Here is a 20,995-nt window from a genome sequence, read left to right as displayed (position 1 = left end):
GTACTTACACTCACATAATTATCAACTCTTCTAGCAGCTCACCCTTTGGCCTGCTCCTGAATCCAAGAAATCTACAATGTTCAAGCTGCATGCTAATGTGAACTGTTACCTATTGATCATGGTTCATCACTTTGTTTTGTCCCTTGGTTTACGCTGAGGTCACCACCTGATCAGTGGATGTATGAGCTCACATTGTAATCCAATGTGTTTCTCTTGCCCAAGTAACAATTGTCTGTGCTGACTTGTCTCTCTGTCCTGAGTTTGGCTCAGATAGTATGTGTGTAGGTGTTTGTAGCAAGAAAAATAGTTATTATTGGCTTATATATACATATACATGATTGCTGGAGCGTCCAATCATCTGTGTCCCCGTTTTGATGGAGTCAGAATGTGTGTATGTGTGTAAAATGTCCCCAGTTGTATAAACAGTCTTATGCATAGATGATGAGGGGGTCCAAAATTGTGAGTGTCCCCATTTTGGTCGAGCCAGAATGTGTGTATGTGTGTAAAATGTCCCCAGTTGTATAGACAGTCTTTTGTATTGGTGCCTCAGCAAGTTTACCTTTTAGAGGAACATGTCAGCCATCGTTACAGTTTGATCCACAAACAGTGTTCACATTTATAATGCATCATTCTTCCTCTGATATTTGGACCTCAAAGTATGCATCTATCTTACACTAGCTTTATACACTGGACAGCCAACATCCTGCCTTACAAAACTGATCAATGGGGCTTCAATCATTTGTATATCCATGCTAGTTTGTGGGCAGAGTGTGTGTAATTTCTATCCCTTTGTTGATGTGCAGATTTATATGTCTCCTCCGACCGCACCATCAGTGGATGACAACTTGAATGGCAGCCATCAGTCTGTGGTTCCTGTTGAACCATTGTCCCCCAGTGTAAATAAGGTATGTGACTTTGCAACAACAAAGACAAACAGAGTTCAACTGATTTTACACCTCTGTATGAGGATGTTGTCCTTTAAAACACAAACTCACACATGCTTTCTTAAAAATGCTATTTCCCCCATGTACAAAGCTAGTTCTAATCCTTATGTACACCTACATCTTGGGAGGTAGACCACACCAACTCATAATTTAACCAGGACTCAACTTAGATCTGAACAAAAGTCATTATCAGTCACATGACAAGTTCTTCAATGTACTTACACTCACATAATTATCAACTCTTCTAGCAGCTCACCCTTTGGCCTGCTCCTGAATCCAAGAAATCTACAATGTTCAAGCTGCATGCTAATGTGAACTGTTACCTATTGATCATGGTTCATCACTTTGTTTTGTCCCTTGGTTTACGCTGAGGTCACCACCTGATCAGTGGATGTATGAGCTCACATTGTAATCCAATGTGTTTCTCTTGCCCAAGTAACAATTGTCTGTGCTGACTTGTCTCTCTGTCCTGAGTTTGGCTCAGATAGTATGTGTGTAGGTGTTTGTAGCGAGAAAAATAGTTATTAGTGGCTTATATATACATATACATGATTGCTGGAGCGTCCAATCATCTGTGTCCCCGTTTTGATGGAGTCAGAATGTGTGTATGTGTGTAAAATGTCCCCAGTTGTATGGACAGTCTTATGCATAGATGATGAGGGGGTCCAAAATTGTGAGTGTCCCCATTTTGGTCGAGCCAGAATGTGTGTATGTGTGTAAAATGTCCCCAGTTGTATAGACAGTCTTTTGTATTGGTGCCTCAGCAAGATTACCTTTTAGAGGAACATGTCAGCCATCGTTACAGTTTGATCCACAAACAGTGTTCACATTTATAATGCATCATTCTTCCTGATATTTGGACCTCAAAGTATGCATCTATCTTACACTAGCTTTATACACTGGACAGCCAACATCCTGCCTTACAAAACGGATCAATGGGGCTTCAATCATTTGTATATCCATGCTAGTTTGTGGGCAGAGTGTGTGTAATTTCTATCCCTTTGTTGATGTGCAGATTTACATGTCTCCTCCGACCGCACCATCAGTGGATGACAACTTGAATGGCAGCCATCAGTCTGTGGTTCCTGTTGAACCATTGTCCCCCAGTGTAAATAAGGTATGTGACTTTGCAACAACAAAGACAAACAGAGTTCAACTGATTTTACACCTCTGTATGAGGATGTTGTCCTTTAAAACACAAACTCACACATGCTTTCTTAAAAATGCTATTTCCCCCATGTACAAAGCTAGTTCTAATCCTTATGTACACCTACATCTTGGGAGGTAGACCACACCAACTCATAATTTAACCAGGACTCAACTTAGATCTGAACAAAAGTCATTATCAGTCACATGACAAGTTCTTCAATGTACTTACACGCACATAATTATCAACTCTTCTAGCAGCTCACCCTTTGGCCTGCTCCTGAATCCAAGAAATCTACAATGTTCAAGCTGCATGCTAATGTGAACTGTTACCTATTGATCATGGTTCATCACTTTGTTTTGTCCCTTGGTTTACGCTGAGGTCACCACCTGATCAGTGGATGTATGAGCTCACATTGTAATCCAATGTGTTTCTCTTGCCCAAGTAACAATTGTCTGTGCTGACTTGTCTCTCTGTCCTGAGTTTGGCTCTGATAGTATGTGTGTAGGTGTTTGTAGCAAGAAAAATAGTTATTATTGGCTTATATATACATATACATGATTGCTGGAGCGTCCAATCATCTGTGTCCCCGTTTTGATGGAGTCAGAATGTGTGTATGTGTGTAAAATGTCCCCAGTTGTATAAACAGTCTTATGCATAGATGATGAGGGGGTCCAAAATTGTCAGTGTCCCCATTTTGGTCGAGCCAGAATGTGTGTATGTGTGTAAAATGTCCCCAGTTGTATAGACAGTCTTTTGTATTGGTGCCTCAGCAAGTTTACCTTTTAGAGGAACATGTCAGCCATCGTTACAGTTTGATCCACAAACAGTGTTCACATTTATAATGCATCATTCTTCCTCTGATATTTGGACCTCAAAGTATGCATCTATCTTACACTAGCTTTATACACTGGACAGCCAACATCCTGCCTTACAAAACTGATCAATGGGGCTTCAATCATTTGTATATCCATGCTAGTTTGTGGGCAGAGTGTGTGTAATTTCTATCCCTTTGTTGATGTGCAGATTTATATGTCTCCTCCGACCGCACCATCAGTGGATGACAACTTGAATGGCAGCCATCAGTCTGTGGTTCCTGTTGAACCATTGTCCCCCAGTGTAAATAAGGTATGTGACTTTGCAACAACAAAGACAAACAGAGTTCAACTGATTTTACACCTCTGTATGAGGATGTTGTCCTTTAAAACACAAACTCACACATGCTTTCTTAAAAATGCTATTTCCCCCATGTACAAAGCTAGTTCTAATCCTTATGTACACCTACATCTTGGGAGGTAGACCACACCAACTCATAATTTAACCAGGACTCAACTTAGATCTGAACAAAAGTCATTATCAGTAACATGACAAGTTCTTCAATGTACTTACACTCACATAATTATCAACTCTTCTAGCAGCTCACCCTTTGGCCTGCTCCTGAATCCAAGAAATCTACAATGTTCAAGCTGCATGCTAATGTGAACTGTTACCTATTGATCATGGTTCATCACTTTGTTTTGTCCCTTGGTTTACGCTGAGGTCACCACCTGATCAGTGGATGTATGAGCTCACATTGTAATCCAATGTGTTTCTCTTGCCCAAGTAACAATTGTCTGTGCTGACTTGTCTCTCTGTCCTGAGTTTGGCTCAGATAGTATGTGTGTAGGTGTTTGTAGCGAGAAAAATAGTTATTAGTGGCTTATATATACATATACATGATTGCTGGAGCGTCCAATCATCTGTGTCCCCGTTTTGATGGAGTCAGAATGTGTGTATGTGTGTAAAATGTCCCCAGTTGTATGGACAGTCTTATGCATAGATGATGAGGGGGTCCAAAATTGTGAGTGTCCCCATTTTGGTCGAGCCAGAATGTGTGTATGTGTGTAAAATGTCCCCAGTTGTATAGACAGTCTTTTGTATTGGTGCCTCAGCAAGATTACCTTTTAGAGGAACATGTCAGCCATCGTTACAGTTTGATCCACAAACAGTGTTCACATTTATAATGCATCATTCTTCCTGATATTTGGACCTCAAAGTATGCATCTATCTTACACTAGCTTTATACACTGGACAGCCAACATCCTGCCTTACAAAACGGATCAATGGGGCTTCAATCATTTGTATATCCATGCTAGTTTGTGGGCAGAGTGTGTGTAATTTCTATCCCTTTGTTGATGTGCAGATTTACATGTCTCCTCCGACCGCACCATCAGTGGATGACAACTTGAATGGCAGCCATCAGTCTGTGGTTCCTGTTGAACCATTGTCCCCCAGTGTAAATAAGGTATGTGACTTTGCAACAACTAAGACAAACAGAGTTCAACTGATTTTACACCTCTGTATGAGGATGTTGTCCTTTAAAACACAAACTCACACATGCTTTCTTAAAAATGCTATTTCCCCCATGTACAAAGCTAGTTCTAATCCTTATGTACACCTACATCTTGGGAGGTAGACCACACCAACTCATAATTTAACCAGGACTCAACTTAGATCTGAACAAAAGTCATTATCAGTCACATGACAAGTTCTTCAATGTACTTACACGCACATAATTATCAACTCTTCTAGCAGCTCACCCTTTGGCCTGCTCCTGAATCCAAGAAATCTACAATGTTCAAGCTGCATGCTAATGTGAACTGTTACCTATTGATCATGGTTCATCACTTTGTTTTGTCCCTTGGTTTACGCTGAGGTCACCACCTGATCAGTGGATGTATGAGCTCACATTGTAATCCAATGTGTTTCTCTTGCCCAAGTAACAATTGTCTGTGCTGACTTGTCTCTCTGTCCTGAGTTTGGCTCTGATAGTATGTGTGTAGGTGTTTGTAGCAAGAAAAATAGTTATTATTGGCTTATATATACATATACATGATTGCTGGAGCGTCCAATCATCTGTGTCCCCGTTTTGATGGAGTCAGAATGTGTGTATGTGTGTAAAATGTCCCCAGTTGTATAAACAGTCTTATGCATAGATGATGAGGGGGTCCAAAATTGTGAGTGTCCCCATTTTGGTCGAGCCAGAATGTGTGTATGTGTGTAAAATGTCCCCAGTTGTATAGACAGTCTTTTGTATTGGTGCCTCAGCAAGTTTACCTTTTAGAGGAACATGTCAGCCATCGTTACAGTTTGATCCACAAACAGTGTTCACATTTATAATGCATCATTCTTCCTCTGATATTTGGACCTCAAAGTATGCATCTATCTTACACTAGCTTTATACACTGGACAGCCAACATCCTGCCTTACAAAACTGATCAATGGGGCTTCAATCATTTGTATATCCATGCTAGTTTGTGGGCAGAGTGTGTGTAATTTCTATCCCTTTGTTGATGTGCAGATTTATATGTCTCCTCCGACCGCACCATCAGTGGATGACAACTTGAATGGCAGCCATCAGTCTGTGGTTCCTGTTGAACCATTGTCCCCCAGTGTAAATAAGGTATGTGACTTTGCAACAACAAAGACAAACAGAGTTCAACTGATTTTACACCTCTGTATGAGGATGTTGTCCTTTAAAACACAAACTCACACATGCTTTCTTAAAAATGCTATTTCCCCCATGTACAAAGCTAGTTCTAATCCTTATGTACACCTACATCTTGGGAGGTAGACCACACCAACTCATAATTTAACCAGGACTCAACTTAGATCTGAACAAAAGTCATTATCAGTCACATGACAAGTTCTTCAATGTACTTACACTCACATAATTATCAACTCTTCTAGCAGCTCACCCTTTGGCCTGCTCCTGAATCCAAGAAATCTACAATGTTCAAGCTGCATGCTAATGTGAACTGTTACCTATTGATCATGGTTCATCACTTTGTTTTGTCCCTTGGTTTACGCTGAGGTCACCACCTGATCAGTGGATGTATGAGCTCACATTGTAATCCAATGTGTTTCTCTTGCCCAAGTAACAATTGTCTGTGCTGACTTGTCTCTCTGTCCTGAGTTTGGCTCAGATAGTATGTGTGTAGGTGTTTGTAGCGAGAAAAATAGTTATTAGTGGCTTATATATACATATACATGATTGCTGGAGCGTCCAATCATCTGTGTCCCCGTTTTGATGGAGTCAGAATGTGTGTATGTGTGTAAAATGTCCCCAGTTGTATGGACAGTCTTATGCATAGATGATGAGGGGGTCCAAAATTGTGAGTGTCCCCATTTTGGTCGAGCCAGAATGTGTGTATGTGTGTTAAATGTCCCCAGTTGTATGGACAGTCTTATGCATAGATGATGAGGGGGTCCAAAATTGTTAATGTCCCCATTTTGGTCGAGCCAGAATGTGTGTATGTGTGTTAAATGTCCCCAGTTGTATAGACAGTCTTTTGTATTGGTGCCTCAGCAAGTTTACCTTTTAGAGGAACATGTCAGCCATCGTTACAGTTTGATCCACAAACAGTGTTCACATTTATAATGCATCATTCTTCCTGATATTTGGACTTCAAAGTATGCATCTATCTTACACTAGCTTTATACACTGGACAGCCAACATCCTGCCTTACAAAACGGATCAATGGGGCTTCAATCATTTGTATATCCATGCTAGTTTGTGGGCAGAGTGTGTGTAATTTCTATCCCTTTGTTGATGTGCAGATTTACATGTCTCCTCCGACCACACCATCAGTGGATGACAACTTAAATGGCAGCTATCAGTCTGTGGTTCCTGTTGAACCATTGTCCCCCAGTGTAAATAAGGTATGTGACTTTGCAACAACAGGGACAAACAGAGTTCAACTGATTTTTGCACTTTGGTAGTCTAACATTAATGTAGGTTTACCTAGTAAGGTGCTAACTACTTCTTGTTCATTGTAGTCATTTCAGTCCAGGATTGCTAAATTGAAGCAGCACCATGAGAAATGCTATCAACGCTACATGGCCTCAGAGGAAGAACGCAATGCAATTCAAAGACAGCGTACCCTCCTTTTGCATCAACGTGAGCTTCTTGATCAACAGCTTGCACAGCTGGATAATGTGAGTATAATATAGGTCTTTACAGGTTGACTTATGTGACTTGTAACTTCTATATAATGTTTAACTTAATATGTCTTTATGACTTTTTGTGTGAGCTTCTCTCTCTCATAAAAGATGGAAATACAGTCTCCATTCAAATATCATAGATGTTTTAAGTATGACATTTAGAATTTGATCCTCCTTTGTAACATGATTCTTGTTTCTCTTTTGCATGAGAACATTTTTCTTTTATTTTGTGTGAACTTTTTTCAATTTCACTGCTTGAATGATGCTAATATTCCTGCAATAGCATGTGGACATGGCATTTCAGCCGGGTATCCTTCAATACAATGGAAGGCTGCTAATAATCCATAAATTCCACAATTCTATTTTTTTTTTTAGAGCAAAGAAGATACCTCAGATAAATCAACAGATGAGAGCAGTCACACTGACTACAGTGATGCTGATTACATACCTGACACTGAGGGAAATGACTCTGGTGACAGCATATGTTTGTCCACTAAAAAAAACGCACTGAAGAGGTTACACTACAAGGTTACAGTGACAAGGAACAACCCAGATGAGGAAAGCAGCGCAACAATCAGCCCAGACAAAGACAGTAGCACAGAAAAAGACCATGCAGTAAAGAAGAAGAGGAGACTACCATTCAGCCTAGGAAAAAGGAAGAAATGCACAGTCAGCCCACGGAAAAAGAGGAGCACACCACTCCGCCTAGAGAAAGAAAGTGGTTTAACAGTCAGCCCAGAGAAAGACAGTAGCTCCACAGTCAGCCCAGACAAAGCCAGTAGCTCGACAGTCAGCTCAGAGACAGAAAAAAGTTCAATTGAAGTACTGCATACCACAAATACTCAATCACGTCGAGTGTATGACAAGAGGAACTATTGCCTTTATTGTTCCAAGCCAACATCAAAGATTGCACGACACCTTCAAACTGTTCATAGAAACAAGCCAGATGTTGCAAAAGCATTCTATTACCCAAAAGATTCCAAAGAACGGCGAGTTCAGCTGGCCATTCTAAGGAACAGAGGAAACTTTTCCCACAATACAGATGTGGTTAGAAAAGGAGCTGGACATCTTGTTGCGCGTTACCGAACTCAGGAGATCAGACATGGTCAAAATTTCATTCACTGTGCACATTGTCAAGGTCTCTACTCAAAAAAAACATTGTGGAAACATATCAAAGTCTGCCCAGAGAAGACGAGAGAGGATGCACCCCAATTTGGAAGAAAAAGAGTTCGATCCCTGTGTGCTCTTACCACACCTGTTGGTCTTGAGGTTAGTGAGGGCCTACAGAAGATTCTCACCCACATGAACTATGATGAAGTGTCACATGTTGTTCAGAATGACAAATGCATCCTGCAACTGGGACAATATATGTTCAACAAACTGAAGAACAAAGGGAACAGTAATGATGACTACATAAGACAGAAGATGAGAGAAGTTGGAAGAATGGTCCTTGAAGCTCAAAAGGTTACACCACTGAAAAAAGTGGAGGAGTTCTTCATTCCTAAAAACTTCCCACATGTTATATCTGCAGTGAAGAAGGCAGCAGGATACGATCCCAAAACCAACACATATCAAACACCGTCTTTAGCCCTCAAGCTTGGCCACAGTCTAAAGAAAATATCCAGTATTGTTGAGAGTGATGCTATGATGTCTGGTGATCATGTCACAGCAGAGTATGCCAAAAGGTATCGGGCTATACATGATAGCAGATGGGAAGAGTTCATCTCCTCTGGAGCACTAAACACTCTTAAGGAGGCTAAGTGGAATATGCCACAAGTGTTGCCATTTACCCAAGATGTGAAGCTCTTGAACTTTTACATGGAGAACAAGCAAAGTATTTCAGAGAGACTGCTAAGAATCTCCCCCACTCCAGAAAGCTATGCTACCCTGGCTAAATTAACACTTGCTTTAACCATTACATTCAACAGGAGGAGAGCAGGAGAGGTGTCACGGATGTTACTGACTGCTTTTAGGTCCCGGAACAAGTCGGTGTTGCATGATGACGTGGCTATCTGCTTGACTCCATTTGAGAGGAAGATGTGCGAGTTCTTCACAAGAGTGGAGATCCGAGGGAAACGCGGGAGAATGGTCCCAGTCCTGTTAAAGCCATCAATGGTGACTGCTATGGAGCTGCTGGCTGAAATGCGTGAAAGCTGTGGAGTACCCAGTGAAAATGTATTCATGTTTGCAAGACCAGAAGCCTTGTCAGCCTACAGAGGGGGAGAGTGTCTTCAGAAATATGGCAAACGCTGTGGTGCCAAACACCCTGAAGCACTGACCTCAACAAAGCTTCGCAAACATATTGCAACGATGTCACAGGTCTTGAACCTTGAGGAAAATGAGTCTGATCAACTTGCTGACTTCTTAGGCCATGATATCCGCATCCACAGACAATACTATCGGCTGCCCCAAGGAACTCTGCAGCTTGCTAGAATGAGCAAAGTGCTACTGGCTATGGAGAGGGGGAATGTGTCGCAGTACAAAGGGATGACACTGGATGATATCGAAATTGACCCTGAAGGTTTGTACATGTTCTGATGTTTAAGTCGATTTGCAACAAAACCTGTCAAAAGAAACTTAGCTCATGGATTTAATGCAGAAGTTGGTGCAGTCAGATTAGCAGCACTTCTCAAAAGACATTTGTTTGAAAAATAACACTTATGGATAATTGGTTTCATATTTCTGTGTTTTTACAAGTGCTATATTGGATTCTGCCTGTGAAATTCAAAGTCTCCTGCTGATTTAGTTTAACTTATTTTCTACCTGTCCTGTGTTTCACCAGAGAAAATGCCACACTCCAATGAAGGAGAGGATGCTTCAAGTGACAGTGCAAACGAGGAAGATGAATGTACCAGCACTGCCATGGACCAAATACCTCCTAGCATGGACATGCCTGCATCTTCAGAACCACCACCTGCTGCTACTCTTCCTATACAAGGTTAAAACTTACATCATGCGGTGCAGAGAATGGTGATTGTGACCTTTCTTTTCAGGATACTGTACCCTTTCTACATTGGCTTAGAGCAGTATTTCTCAACCTTTTTGAGTTGCGAACCCCAATTTAACATGCATGTTGTCTGCGATCCCCACTCACTGAACAGAATCTCACGCACAGTTCAGATCATACAAACTCAGTTGATACGATGAATTTTGGACAAATAATGAAGCAGACAACAACTAAAACATCTCTGTCTGTGCATTTATAATATCTAAGTCCTTTGCTATCAGTTTAAAGGTCCATTCTGAACTCCCGAGTGTGTAACAGTCAGCTTCAAGCTGAGACTCCTTGGAAAGTAATAACTTGCTACTTTGAAACAAAATGACAAAAAAGACACAAAAGGACAAAAAGACACAACATGACCAAAAAAAGACACAAAATGACCAAAAAAAGACAAAATGACCAAAAAAAGACACAAAATGACCCAAAAAAGACACAAAGTGACCCAAAAAAGACACAAATTGACCAAAAAAGACACAAAATGACCAAAATGACCAACGAAAGACACAAAATGACCAAAAAGACACAAAATGACCAAAAAAGACACAAAATGACCCAAAAAAGAAACAAAATGACAGAAAAGACACAAAATGACTAAAAGACACAAAATGACCAAAAAAGGGAAACAAAAAGACACAAATTGACCAACAAAAGACACAAAATGACCAAAAAAGACAAAATGACACAAAAAAGAAACAAAATGACACAAAAAAGGGAAACAAAATGACACAAAAAAGAAACAAAATGACACAAAAATGACCAAAAATGACAAAAAAAAAGACACAAAATGACAAAAAAAAGACACAAAATGACCCAAAAAAGACACAAAATGACCAAAAAAGGGAAACAAAATGACCAAAAAAGACACAAATTGACCAACAAAAGACACAACATGACCAACAAAAGACAAAATGACCAACAAAAGACACAAAATTACCAAAAGACACAAAATTACCAAAAAGAAGACACAAAATGACCCAAAAAAGAAACAAAATGACAGAAAAGACACAAAATTACCAAAAAAGAAACAAAATGACCAAAATGACAAAAAGACACAAAATGACAAAAAAGAAACAAAATGACAAAAAGACACAAAATGACCAAAGAAACCCCACAAAATGAACAAAAAAAAGACATTAAATGACCAAAAAGAAGTGGAGACAGAGCTGACTTCCAAAACCATCTCGCGACCCCAAATCTCAAGGTTGAGAATAGCTGGCTTAGAGAAGGGCAGGGTCATGAATGATGCTACGAAGCTAATCTCCATGCAGAAGTTTATATTTATGTAGAATGGACATGTTATTTATTATTTTTTGAACTTGTACTTTTTAAACCATTCATATGCAGTGAAAGCAGCATTCAAAATGGAAGGCCAGTCTGAAAAAACATATCTTGGTTCCAGTAATATAATTTACTGATCACAACCCCTTGTGTTATGGAGCCACCTGTAGTCATGTATATTGCACAATGCTTTTTTTCCCCACTTAAGGATACCACTGGGACTGGCACAAGCAGTAAAGAACCTACACAAGAGCCACTCAGTACAGAAAATTCAGCTAAAATCTTATGAAACCTCAGAAGAAGAAAAACAGTAATATATCAGGAAAACTGTACAATTTCATGACAACTGATCAAAATATCACAAAAACTTATGGAATTGCCACTTAAGTTCTGTTAAAATGTTAGGACAACTCAGACATAAATTACACAAAAACTGGTAGAATGCCATGAAAAACGATTGAAATTTAATGAAAACTGCCAAAATACTGTAAAATGCTGGTACTGGGGTAAAAACTTATGCCGATCTGCATGTTTCACAGTATTACTGTATAAAAGTGCATTTATTCTTTTCTTCACAGGACCAGCAGCAGCAAAACAAAGGCGGAAATGGGAGGCAGGAGAAGTTCATGCAGTTGAAAAACACATGATGAAGTTCATCAAGACGTTCACTCTTCCTGCCAAACGTGACTGCATGCTTTGCCTGCAATTGGAAACACTGGCACTAAAGGGGCGCTCATGGACAGATGTCAAAAACTATGTCCGAAACAGAATCACTGCCCAGAAGAGACAGACGAGCACTTAGTTCAGTTGTTAGAGAATCTGCCCCATGTACAAAGGCTCAGCAGCGGCCCAGGGTTCGAACTGTCTGAAACCTGGACGTAGTCTCTGTGACGTCCCCACAGACGGTCTAAAACCTGAATGTAGTCTCACTGACGTCCCACAGACTGTCTAGAGTCACAGAGACTACGTTCAGGTTTCAGACAGTCTGTGGGGACGTCAGTGAGACTACGTTCAGGTTTTAGACCGTCTGTGGGGACGTCAGTGAGACTACGTTCAGGTTTTAGACCGTCTGTGGGGACGTCAGTGAGACTACGTCCAGGTTTCAGACAGTCTGTGGGGACGTCAGTGAGACTACGTCCAGGTTTTAGACAGTCTGTGGGGACGTCACAGAGACTAAGTCCAGGTTTCAGACAGTCTGTGGGGACGTCAGTGAGACTACGTCCAGGTTTTAGACAGTCTGTGGGGACGTCAGTGAGACTACGTCCAGGTTTCAGACAGTCTGTGGGGATGTCAGTGAGACTACGTCCAGGTTTTAGACAGTCTGTGGGGACGTCAGTGAGACTACGTCCAGGTTTTAGACAGTCTGTGGGGACGTCACAGAGACTAAGTCCAGGTTTCAGACAGTCTGTGGGGACGTCAGTGAGACTACGTCCAGGTTTTAGACAGTCTGTGGGGACGTCAGTGAGACTACGTCCAGGTTTTAGACAGTCTGTGGGGACGTCAGTGAGACTACGTCCAGGTTTTAGACAGTCTGTGGGTACGTTCATCTCAGGTATTCTGCAATAAATGTAATTTTTTTTTGAAACCTTGTTTCCCTTGTTTTGTTCCTGTGTGTAGGTCTTCTTTGGTTGTAACATTTACCTATCATAGATTCAGTTGTCTGCATGTTTTGTGTTGATTCAGTTAATATTAACATAATGCCAAGAAGCTCCACCCCCCAATTCAAATGACTTCATTAAATTGGGGGAGGTAAAACTATCTCAAGGTTGGAATCTCTGGCTTGCAAGAAATAAGACCCCAAAGATGACTTCTGTCAGAGTTTGTGTATAGCACAAGTCCCCTAAGGTTGCTTAAATAATAATTGTCCCCAAAGTCTGGGTTAAAAATCATGCGGGAAAAAACAAGCTCTAATCAAAAATGTCAAGTGGGTTTGGTACTAAGGGCGCCCCCTCGCATCTGGGAATGGTGTTAGCTTCTCTCTAAACCATTCAGAAAGTGGTGTCCCCGATAGTGGGGTGTTCTGTTATCCGACCCCAAAGGTGGCCTAAGTACGTATGTGTGTGTGTGTGTGTGTGTGTGTGTGTGTGCGCGTGTGTATCAGAAATATATCTGAAAAGGCCTCTTGTATAATTATACTTACATGCTGTAGTTATCCATTTAAAAATGTATGTATCTCTGATAAGAGAAAGGAAGAAACAAAACTATGATCAAAAGAAGTAGAGATTCAAAGATGACAGAGAAAATCAAATATTTGTAGACTTGAGAAAAATGGGCAAAAGATGGAGAGACAGATTGGTAAAACAAGGAACAATACAGTTAGTAGACAAGGTAAGAAAGAGAAAAGAAAAGAGAGCAAGACAGAGCATGGAGGGGGGGATAAAAAACAAGTAAAGAAACAAGAGGGGCCAAGACAGAGTGATAAATAGGGAAAGGAGGGAGGGGAGTGAAAGGGGGAGAAGAGGAAGAAGCATAGATCTATATTCTGTCCATACTAGTGGCCGCTTCTCCCGCTGTGACCTTTGGCTTGTCACTCATAATTAATACAAGATGTAAATGGAGACCTTTCACCTTCTCATTGATATGGAACACTCTGTGTTTGTGTGTGTGTGTGAGTTTGTGTATGTGTGCGAGGCTCATTGACATGGCATAGACTTATTTTGGTGGCAGTCATTTGTCACGCAGGTTCCTTCATCACATGCACCCATTGTTTAGGAATACACAAAGAAAGTGAAAATAAGACATGAACTTTTAAGCAAACTTGGAAAGAGCAGGCCACATAGGCATCCAGTATATCAAAATTATTTTTGATATATTGGATAGATTTATTCATGCAAATTAGTTTGAGGTTTAAGATATTGACAACAAGCAATGATTATAATCTAGGATGCAGGATTACTATGATGGAAGATAAGTAATGTACTGCTAATGGGGGCAGCAGCAAAGTGGTTGCAAATAGCAGTCAGCTTGTATGGAAGTCAAATGGAAAATAACCCTCTTTCTTACTTGATTTATTACCTCTGTAAACTTTATGTTCTCAATCACTAGACCTCACACTACCCTCACAAGTAGGGTATGCTTTAGGGCAGGACTACAAGTAGCTACAAGTAGCAGTGCACTGTGTGTGTTTACCATTTCACAGTTTGTCTTCACTTCATCAGAGTTCTTCGTCTTATTTTGGACACTTAATGTCTTGTTTAGTGTTCACTTGAACTAAAACATTGAAGGAGTCATCTGTTCAAATTGAATAACTCTTGTTAGAATTGCCAACCAAGCCAGCTAGATAGCAATAGTGTTAGATGATGACGTAGGTCATTCCAGCTCCTGAACCTGTCTGCGCATGATCTGGCTGCCAGAAAACAATATGGCAACTGCCATACACCAGTGATGTACAGTGAGGTTCATGGCTGGTGAGGCATGACTCCATCAGGATCAGATTTACAAGTATATGAACCCAACAAAGTAGATTATTTACCTTTTTATCAGCAGCAGTTAACAGGCTTCAGCATTTTTTACACATACAAACTATTGCCCATGTGACGAACATTTAATTTAGTCCATGCGCTGATCATTCTGGACAAATATGTCCAAGTCTTCCTTGTCTTCTTTCAGATTTAAAAGTCTGTCACTTACTCTGCAGCTGTGGAGTAGCATAACAATCTTTGGGCTCACGAGTGCCCCCTACCATGCAGCAAGAGAACTGCCTGCCTTACCTCGTGTCTCTTCGCTGCCTTTGTCAGATAGCTGAGCACACAAGACAGGTTACACACATATACAGTAGTGTGCAAAATAATAGCAGTCCAATGTGAATAACCAGATTAATCCAGGTTTTTAGTAGATTTTTTATTGCTACATGGCAAACAAGGTACCAGAAGGTGCAGTAGATTCTCAGAAAACCAACAAGACCCAGCTTTCGTGATATGCACGCTCTTAAGAGCAATTGGGCAATTAGTTGAAAGGGCTGTGTTCAAGAATATAGCAGTGTCTGCCGTTGACTTTACAAACTCAAAACTATTTTGTACAAACATTTTTGTTTCTAGGATTTAGCAATCCTGTGAATCACTAAACTAATATTTAGTTGTATGACCACAGTTTTTTATAACTGCTTCACATCTGTGTGGCATGGAGTCAACCAACTTGTGGCACCTTTCAGCTGTTATTCCACTCCAAGATTCTCTAACAACATTCCACAATTCATTTACATGTCTTGGTTTTGCTTCAGAAACAGCATTTTTGATGTCACCCCACAAGTTCTCAATTGGATTAAGGTCCGGGGATTGGGCTGGCCACTCCATAACATCAATGTTGTTGGTTTGGAACCAAGATTTTGCTGGTTTACTAGTGTGTTTGGGGTCATTGTCTTGTTGAAACACCCATTCCAAGGGCATGTCCTCTTCAGCATAAGGCAACATGACCTCTTTAAGTATTTTGACATATGCAAACTGATCCATGATCCCTGGTATGTGATAAATAGGCCCAACACCGTAGTAGGAGAAACATGCCCATATCATGATGCTTGCACCACCATGCTTCACTGTCTTCACTGTGTACTGTGGCTTGAATTCAGAGTTTGGGGGTTGTCTCACAAACTGTCTGCGGCCCTTGGACCCAAAAAGATCAATTTTACTCTCATCAGTCCACAAAATGTTCCTCCACTTCTCTTTAGGCCAGTTGATGTGTTCTTTGGCAAATTGTAACCTCTTCTGCACATGCCTTTTTTTTAACAGAGGGACTTTGCGGGGGATTCTTGTAAATAGATTAGCTTCACACAGACATCTTCTAACTGTCACAGCACTTCCAGGTAACTCCAGACTGTCTTTGATCATCCTGGAGCTGATCATTGGCTGAGCCTTTGCCATTCTGCTTATTTTTCCATCCATTTTGATGGTTGTCTTCTGTTTTCTGCCACGTCTCTCTGGTTTTGCTCTCCATTTTAAAGCATTGGAGATAATTTTAGCTGAACAGCCTATAATTGTTTGCACCTCTCTAGTTTTCCCCTCTCTCGCTGTTCTTCTGAACAATGTCTTTAACGACCCATTTTCTTCAGGCTTTCAAAGAGAAATGCATGTTCAACAAGTTCTGGCTTCATCCTTAAATAGGGGCCACCTGATTCACACCTGTTTTTTCACAAAATTGATGACCTCACTGATTGAATGCCACACTGCTATTTTTTTTTTTTTTAACAGACCCCTTTCAAGTAATTGCCCAATTGCACAGCGTTAAGAGCGTGCATATCATGAATGCTGGGTCTTGTTGGTTTTCTAAGAATCTACTGCACCTACTGGTACCTTGTTTGCCATGTAGCAATAAAAAATATACTAAAAATTTGGATTAATGTGGTTAGTCACATTGGACTGCTATTATTTTGAACACTACTGTATAAAATACAACAGCTAAACTATGGAAAAAAAGTGTAAAACATTTGATTAGCGACATCAAGAGAGAGAGACAGTAATAGGCTTTTTTGCATGGTAGAGCGGTGTGTGAGGGATTGCGCAATCCAAGGTGAGGCTCAACTTGCTGCCACCGCACCATTCGTCTCTTCCCTGTATTTAAACGGGAAATGCAAAAATTCAGCGTTTTTTTTAAATTGAAAATTAGTTTATAATTAACCTCTCAGTGTGTAATTTGTGCATATATAAATGAGTAACTTACTTAAGGATAAAAAGCACTGTAATGTGATCACAGGAGGCTAAGATAACGTTACTGTATACTGGACGGGAAGTAAAGTGATGTGCAGTTCGTAAAATGTATATTTGTCAAACTACATTGTGCAATTGGTCCATTGGTAAATGTCTTAGCTTCTGTTTTGGTACTCCTGGCTTCTTCTCCAAACTGGTTCCATACCGGCTGCCACCAATGAAGATAATACACTAAATACCGATAAGTACCTCAAACAACCCCACATCAAAAAAATACAAACTGTCCCTTTAAGGAGAGACGGTCTGAAGTGACTTTGACTCTATATTTTACTTTTCTCTTGTATACTCACTCACTTCTATTACTTAGTTAATTTTTTCTCTCATTAATGTTTACTAATCCACTCATATTTACATACATCATTTCTTAGTTTGTGGTATTGTTTATACATGTGTGTGTATGTGTCTGTGTCCATTTGGTATGTGTGTATTTGTGTGTGTATTGATCTCAGGCTGGGCTGGGAACCCTGCTCTGTGCCAGCTTGGCTGATTAATGGGGTCGTCATGGCAATCGGACGGAATGAGGGTATGAAGCGCAGGCGGCCTGCCTCACAAGACCCCTACGTGCTGCCTGGCGCACACACACAGTCTCACACACACACACCCACACACATACACACACACACAAATTCCCTCCCCATGCTTTACACCTTTCTGACAGACATGTTAGTCACTCACACAACCCTGTCAAGTTGGCTTTCTTGCATTGTGGTTCCCTTACTTTTCTTTTGCTTTAAATTGCTCTTCGTTATTTTCTGTCCGCCCTCTATTCTCCTCTGTCCTCTTGAATTTCTACCTCTTGGTGTCCACTCTTTACTTTTTTCTTTTTCTCCTACTTCATTTCATCCCTTCATCCAGCTTTTTTTCTGCATTGTTTTCATTTCCCGTTTCTAGATCTGAATAATTTTTCTCTCACCTATTTTTAGCTTCAGTGATCAACTAAACTTCTGCCCTCACTTCATGCCTCCACACAATCCTCTCCTCTCTACCATCTTCCATTTTCCCTTGTCTTGTTCTACTCACATCTTTCACAACCTTGCAACTCTTACGTATTTTTCTGCCTCTTCCCTCGTTGTCCTGTTTTCCTCTACACCCTCCTATTCCTCTACTTAGATCCCTTTCTACCCCACCTTTAATGTCCTTAGCTCCTCTTTTCTATCTGCACAAATTTCTCACCATTTTTACAACCTTCTCTGACCTCTTCCACCTTTAACCTTTCTCTACACCTCCTCCTATCTTCTGTTTCTTGCCTTACTCTCTTTGCACCTCCTTTCCCTCCTCCTTTTACCCTTCTCTCCTCTCTTGCATGACTGATCTTTTCTCCCTCCATCCACTTTTTAAATCCTCCAACCTCATGTAATTCCCTGCCTACCACCTCCCTCTTTCTCCTCCTTTACTCTTCTGTCCTTTCCTCCCTCCCTTGGCTCTTCCAGATGTTACACTGTGGCCCCTGGGATCACTGGTGAAGTTAGACCATGTGCATACATATGTGTGTGTGTCTAACTGTGTGTGTGTGTGTGTGTGTGTGTGTGTGTTTTACTCTATGTGAATACATATGTCTGAATATGGTTGCACGTGTGCCTGCGTGCATGCACAACATATTTTTGTTTGTGTGTGTATCTGCAACAATGTGTGTGTCAGAGTGTGTGCTCGTGTGCTGTATTAATACATCCCATTGATCAGAGCAGGACCCCTGACAGTCATCATCCCTGAGAACCATCTGGCCGACGCCTGACGCTCCCTCACCCAAACACAAGCTGACACCCTATTAATCTGCTACCGCCATGCATACATACATGTGCGCGTATGTGTGTGTGTGTGTGTGTGTGTGTGTGTGTGTGTGTGTGTGAATGAATGTATCAGTGAGAGCATGTGGAAAAGAGAGTGTGTAATGCGTATGTAAGAGGTTATGTGTAGAATATGCGTTAACATTTTTGCCATGTCCATGTTTCTGTGTATGTGTGTGCGTGTGTGAATGTGTGTCTATGTGCTGCAAGCCCAAACCGTGCACACACGTACGAATGTGTACACACACCACTCCGACATCCGCCAACAACAGCCGGCGCTGAAGGGAGCTGAAGGGTGCTTGGAAATTAAGGTTATTACACAAATTGAGCCATATGGTCTAAATATTTCAGAGCTGAAATTTACTAGGCAATAAAAATGGCCCCTACCTCGGTAATGGTGTAAATTACAGCTTAACCACCAGCGCTAATGATGTCCTTCTGTACACCCCGTAACCAACCGTACATGAAGGACACATTGTTTAAAAAATACCCCAGGAAAAGCAAGAGAGAGAGAGAAAGAGAGAGGGAGAGGAAAAGGGAAGGGAATAGAAAAGGATGGATGAAGTGAATAGAGATAAAGGGGGGAGTGAAAGAGGTGAAGGAAGAGGAGAGTGAGGAAAGAAGAGAGAGAGATGAAAAGAAAGAGAGAGTGATAAATATAGAGAGTGGAGAAAGGGAGAGAGAGCTAGCAGCATGTTTACAATCTGTTAGTTTACCATTAAGAGCCCGTCAGAGAGTGCAGGACAGCGAGGGCCAGCCGGCGAACTGTGTCTCAAAGCCGACACGAGGTTTCAGTGTGTGTGTGTGTGTGTGTGCATGTCACCCACAGTCAGAATGTGTGTATGTAGGCATGCGCAGTTTGGAGATGTCTAAAAGTATGAACATGTTAACATATATAATATATGTTGTGTACCTTGACATGAATAGGTGGTGATGATTACATTTTCACAAACAATTAATAGTGTAAATCACAGGGTGTAAACACATTGTATGAATATATAGATGAATAGTTGGTTAAACCTGAATGTTGGTATGTGTTTCAGACAGACACATGGGTTTGCTTGCATATGCACAATGAGGATGTGATCACATAGGATACAGTTTTCCCTGCTCATATTCAAGGTAACAAAGTGAGCATCGCCAAAAGGATTGAGAGTAGCTCAGCTGGCATGTTTCACACACATATACCTTCATATTGTCTATGACAGTCCAAAAATATTACCTAACATGAACAACCCTGCTAAAACACAAATGTGTTAGGTCTGAAGCTGCTCCAAAGACAAAGAATAGGGAAAGATCTCCCAGAGGAATATATTTTAGTGTATGAGCATATTTTGTGTTTCAGAACTGAGAACACTACAACAGAATAAACCTTGTTTGGGTATAAAACAGAAAATACACATTTAATGCATCTACAAAATCTGCATCCCATTCATTGTCTATGCAGCAGCTGCAGAAGTGAACTTTCTAGGCCATGGAAATAACATATTGGAAAAAGTTTTAGGTTTTTTAGCCTTTAATTTGCTTCCTTGCTGAGAGTTTAATAAAAATAGATCAATAAGAGTCTGTGAGAGCTAGCCAGGTTACGACCAAAAGTAACAAAATATTTTAAAAATCCTTTTTTTTAATGTGTACAGAACCAGAAGTATGAAAATGACAAGTTTGTGTGTTTGCAGTGAGCGGGATACTGATGCCTGCCTCACAACTGACTGCACAGGGTGCAATAAGTGTGGGAGAAACCCAGTACAGTTGGCAGAAGAGTAGGTCACTGCAATTAATATGAGCCAAACGCATCGGAATGAATTATAATACAATATATTTGAATATATTTGTTGTTTCTTTTTCCTGACGATCTTAATGAGCCGCTAAATTTGTGAACCGTTTCAATGTTTGTGTGTTTTCTGTATTTGCTGCACATCTGTAGTTTTCATGTCATAAAGTTCAGGATGTATTCTAATAGAAAAATTTAAGAGACATATTCAGGTATCCATACTTTACATTATACATTTTAATCAGCCTTGTTAAATATATAGTGAATCTGTTGTGGCATGGAAACATGGGAAACTTTCCTCCTGCACTTGTTGCTTTGCACGCTTTTACTATGTTCAGTTATCCTCTTTGCGTCGTATAACCACTGAAGAGACAGAGTGGAGGATATA

General features: G+C 40.7%; 2 protein-coding genes across 2 annotated transcripts in view; both read left to right on the top strand.

The window, feature by feature from the left end:
- The window catches only part of ush2a (Usher syndrome 2A (autosomal recessive, mild)), a 271,031-nt gene that overhangs the window by 223,893 nt on the left and 26,143 nt on the right, over positions 1-20,995 (top strand). The window lies entirely within an intron of this gene.
- On the top strand, positions 2,822-12,938 carry LOC131984087 (uncharacterized). The gene is made up of 8 exons (XM_059348966.1): positions 2,822-3,219; positions 4,274-4,375; positions 5,432-5,533; positions 6,691-6,792; positions 6,910-7,068; positions 7,450-9,595; positions 9,857-10,012; positions 11,932-12,938. The coding sequence occupies exons 1-8, from the start codon at positions 3,064-3,066 to the stop codon at positions 12,153-12,155; spliced, it is 3,147 nt and encodes a 1,048-aa protein (XP_059204949.1). The 5' UTR covers positions 2,822-3,063; the 3' UTR covers positions 12,156-12,938.

This window comes from Centropristis striata, chromosome 2, assembly GCF_030273125.1.
Source record: "Centropristis striata isolate RG_2023a ecotype Rhode Island chromosome 2, C.striata_1.0, whole genome shotgun sequence".
Lineage (NCBI taxonomy): Eukaryota > Metazoa > Chordata > Actinopteri > Perciformes > Serranidae > Centropristis > Centropristis striata.
The sequence above is the reverse complement of the archived record's forward strand: the minus strand, read 5'-3'. Positions and strand labels throughout refer to the sequence as shown.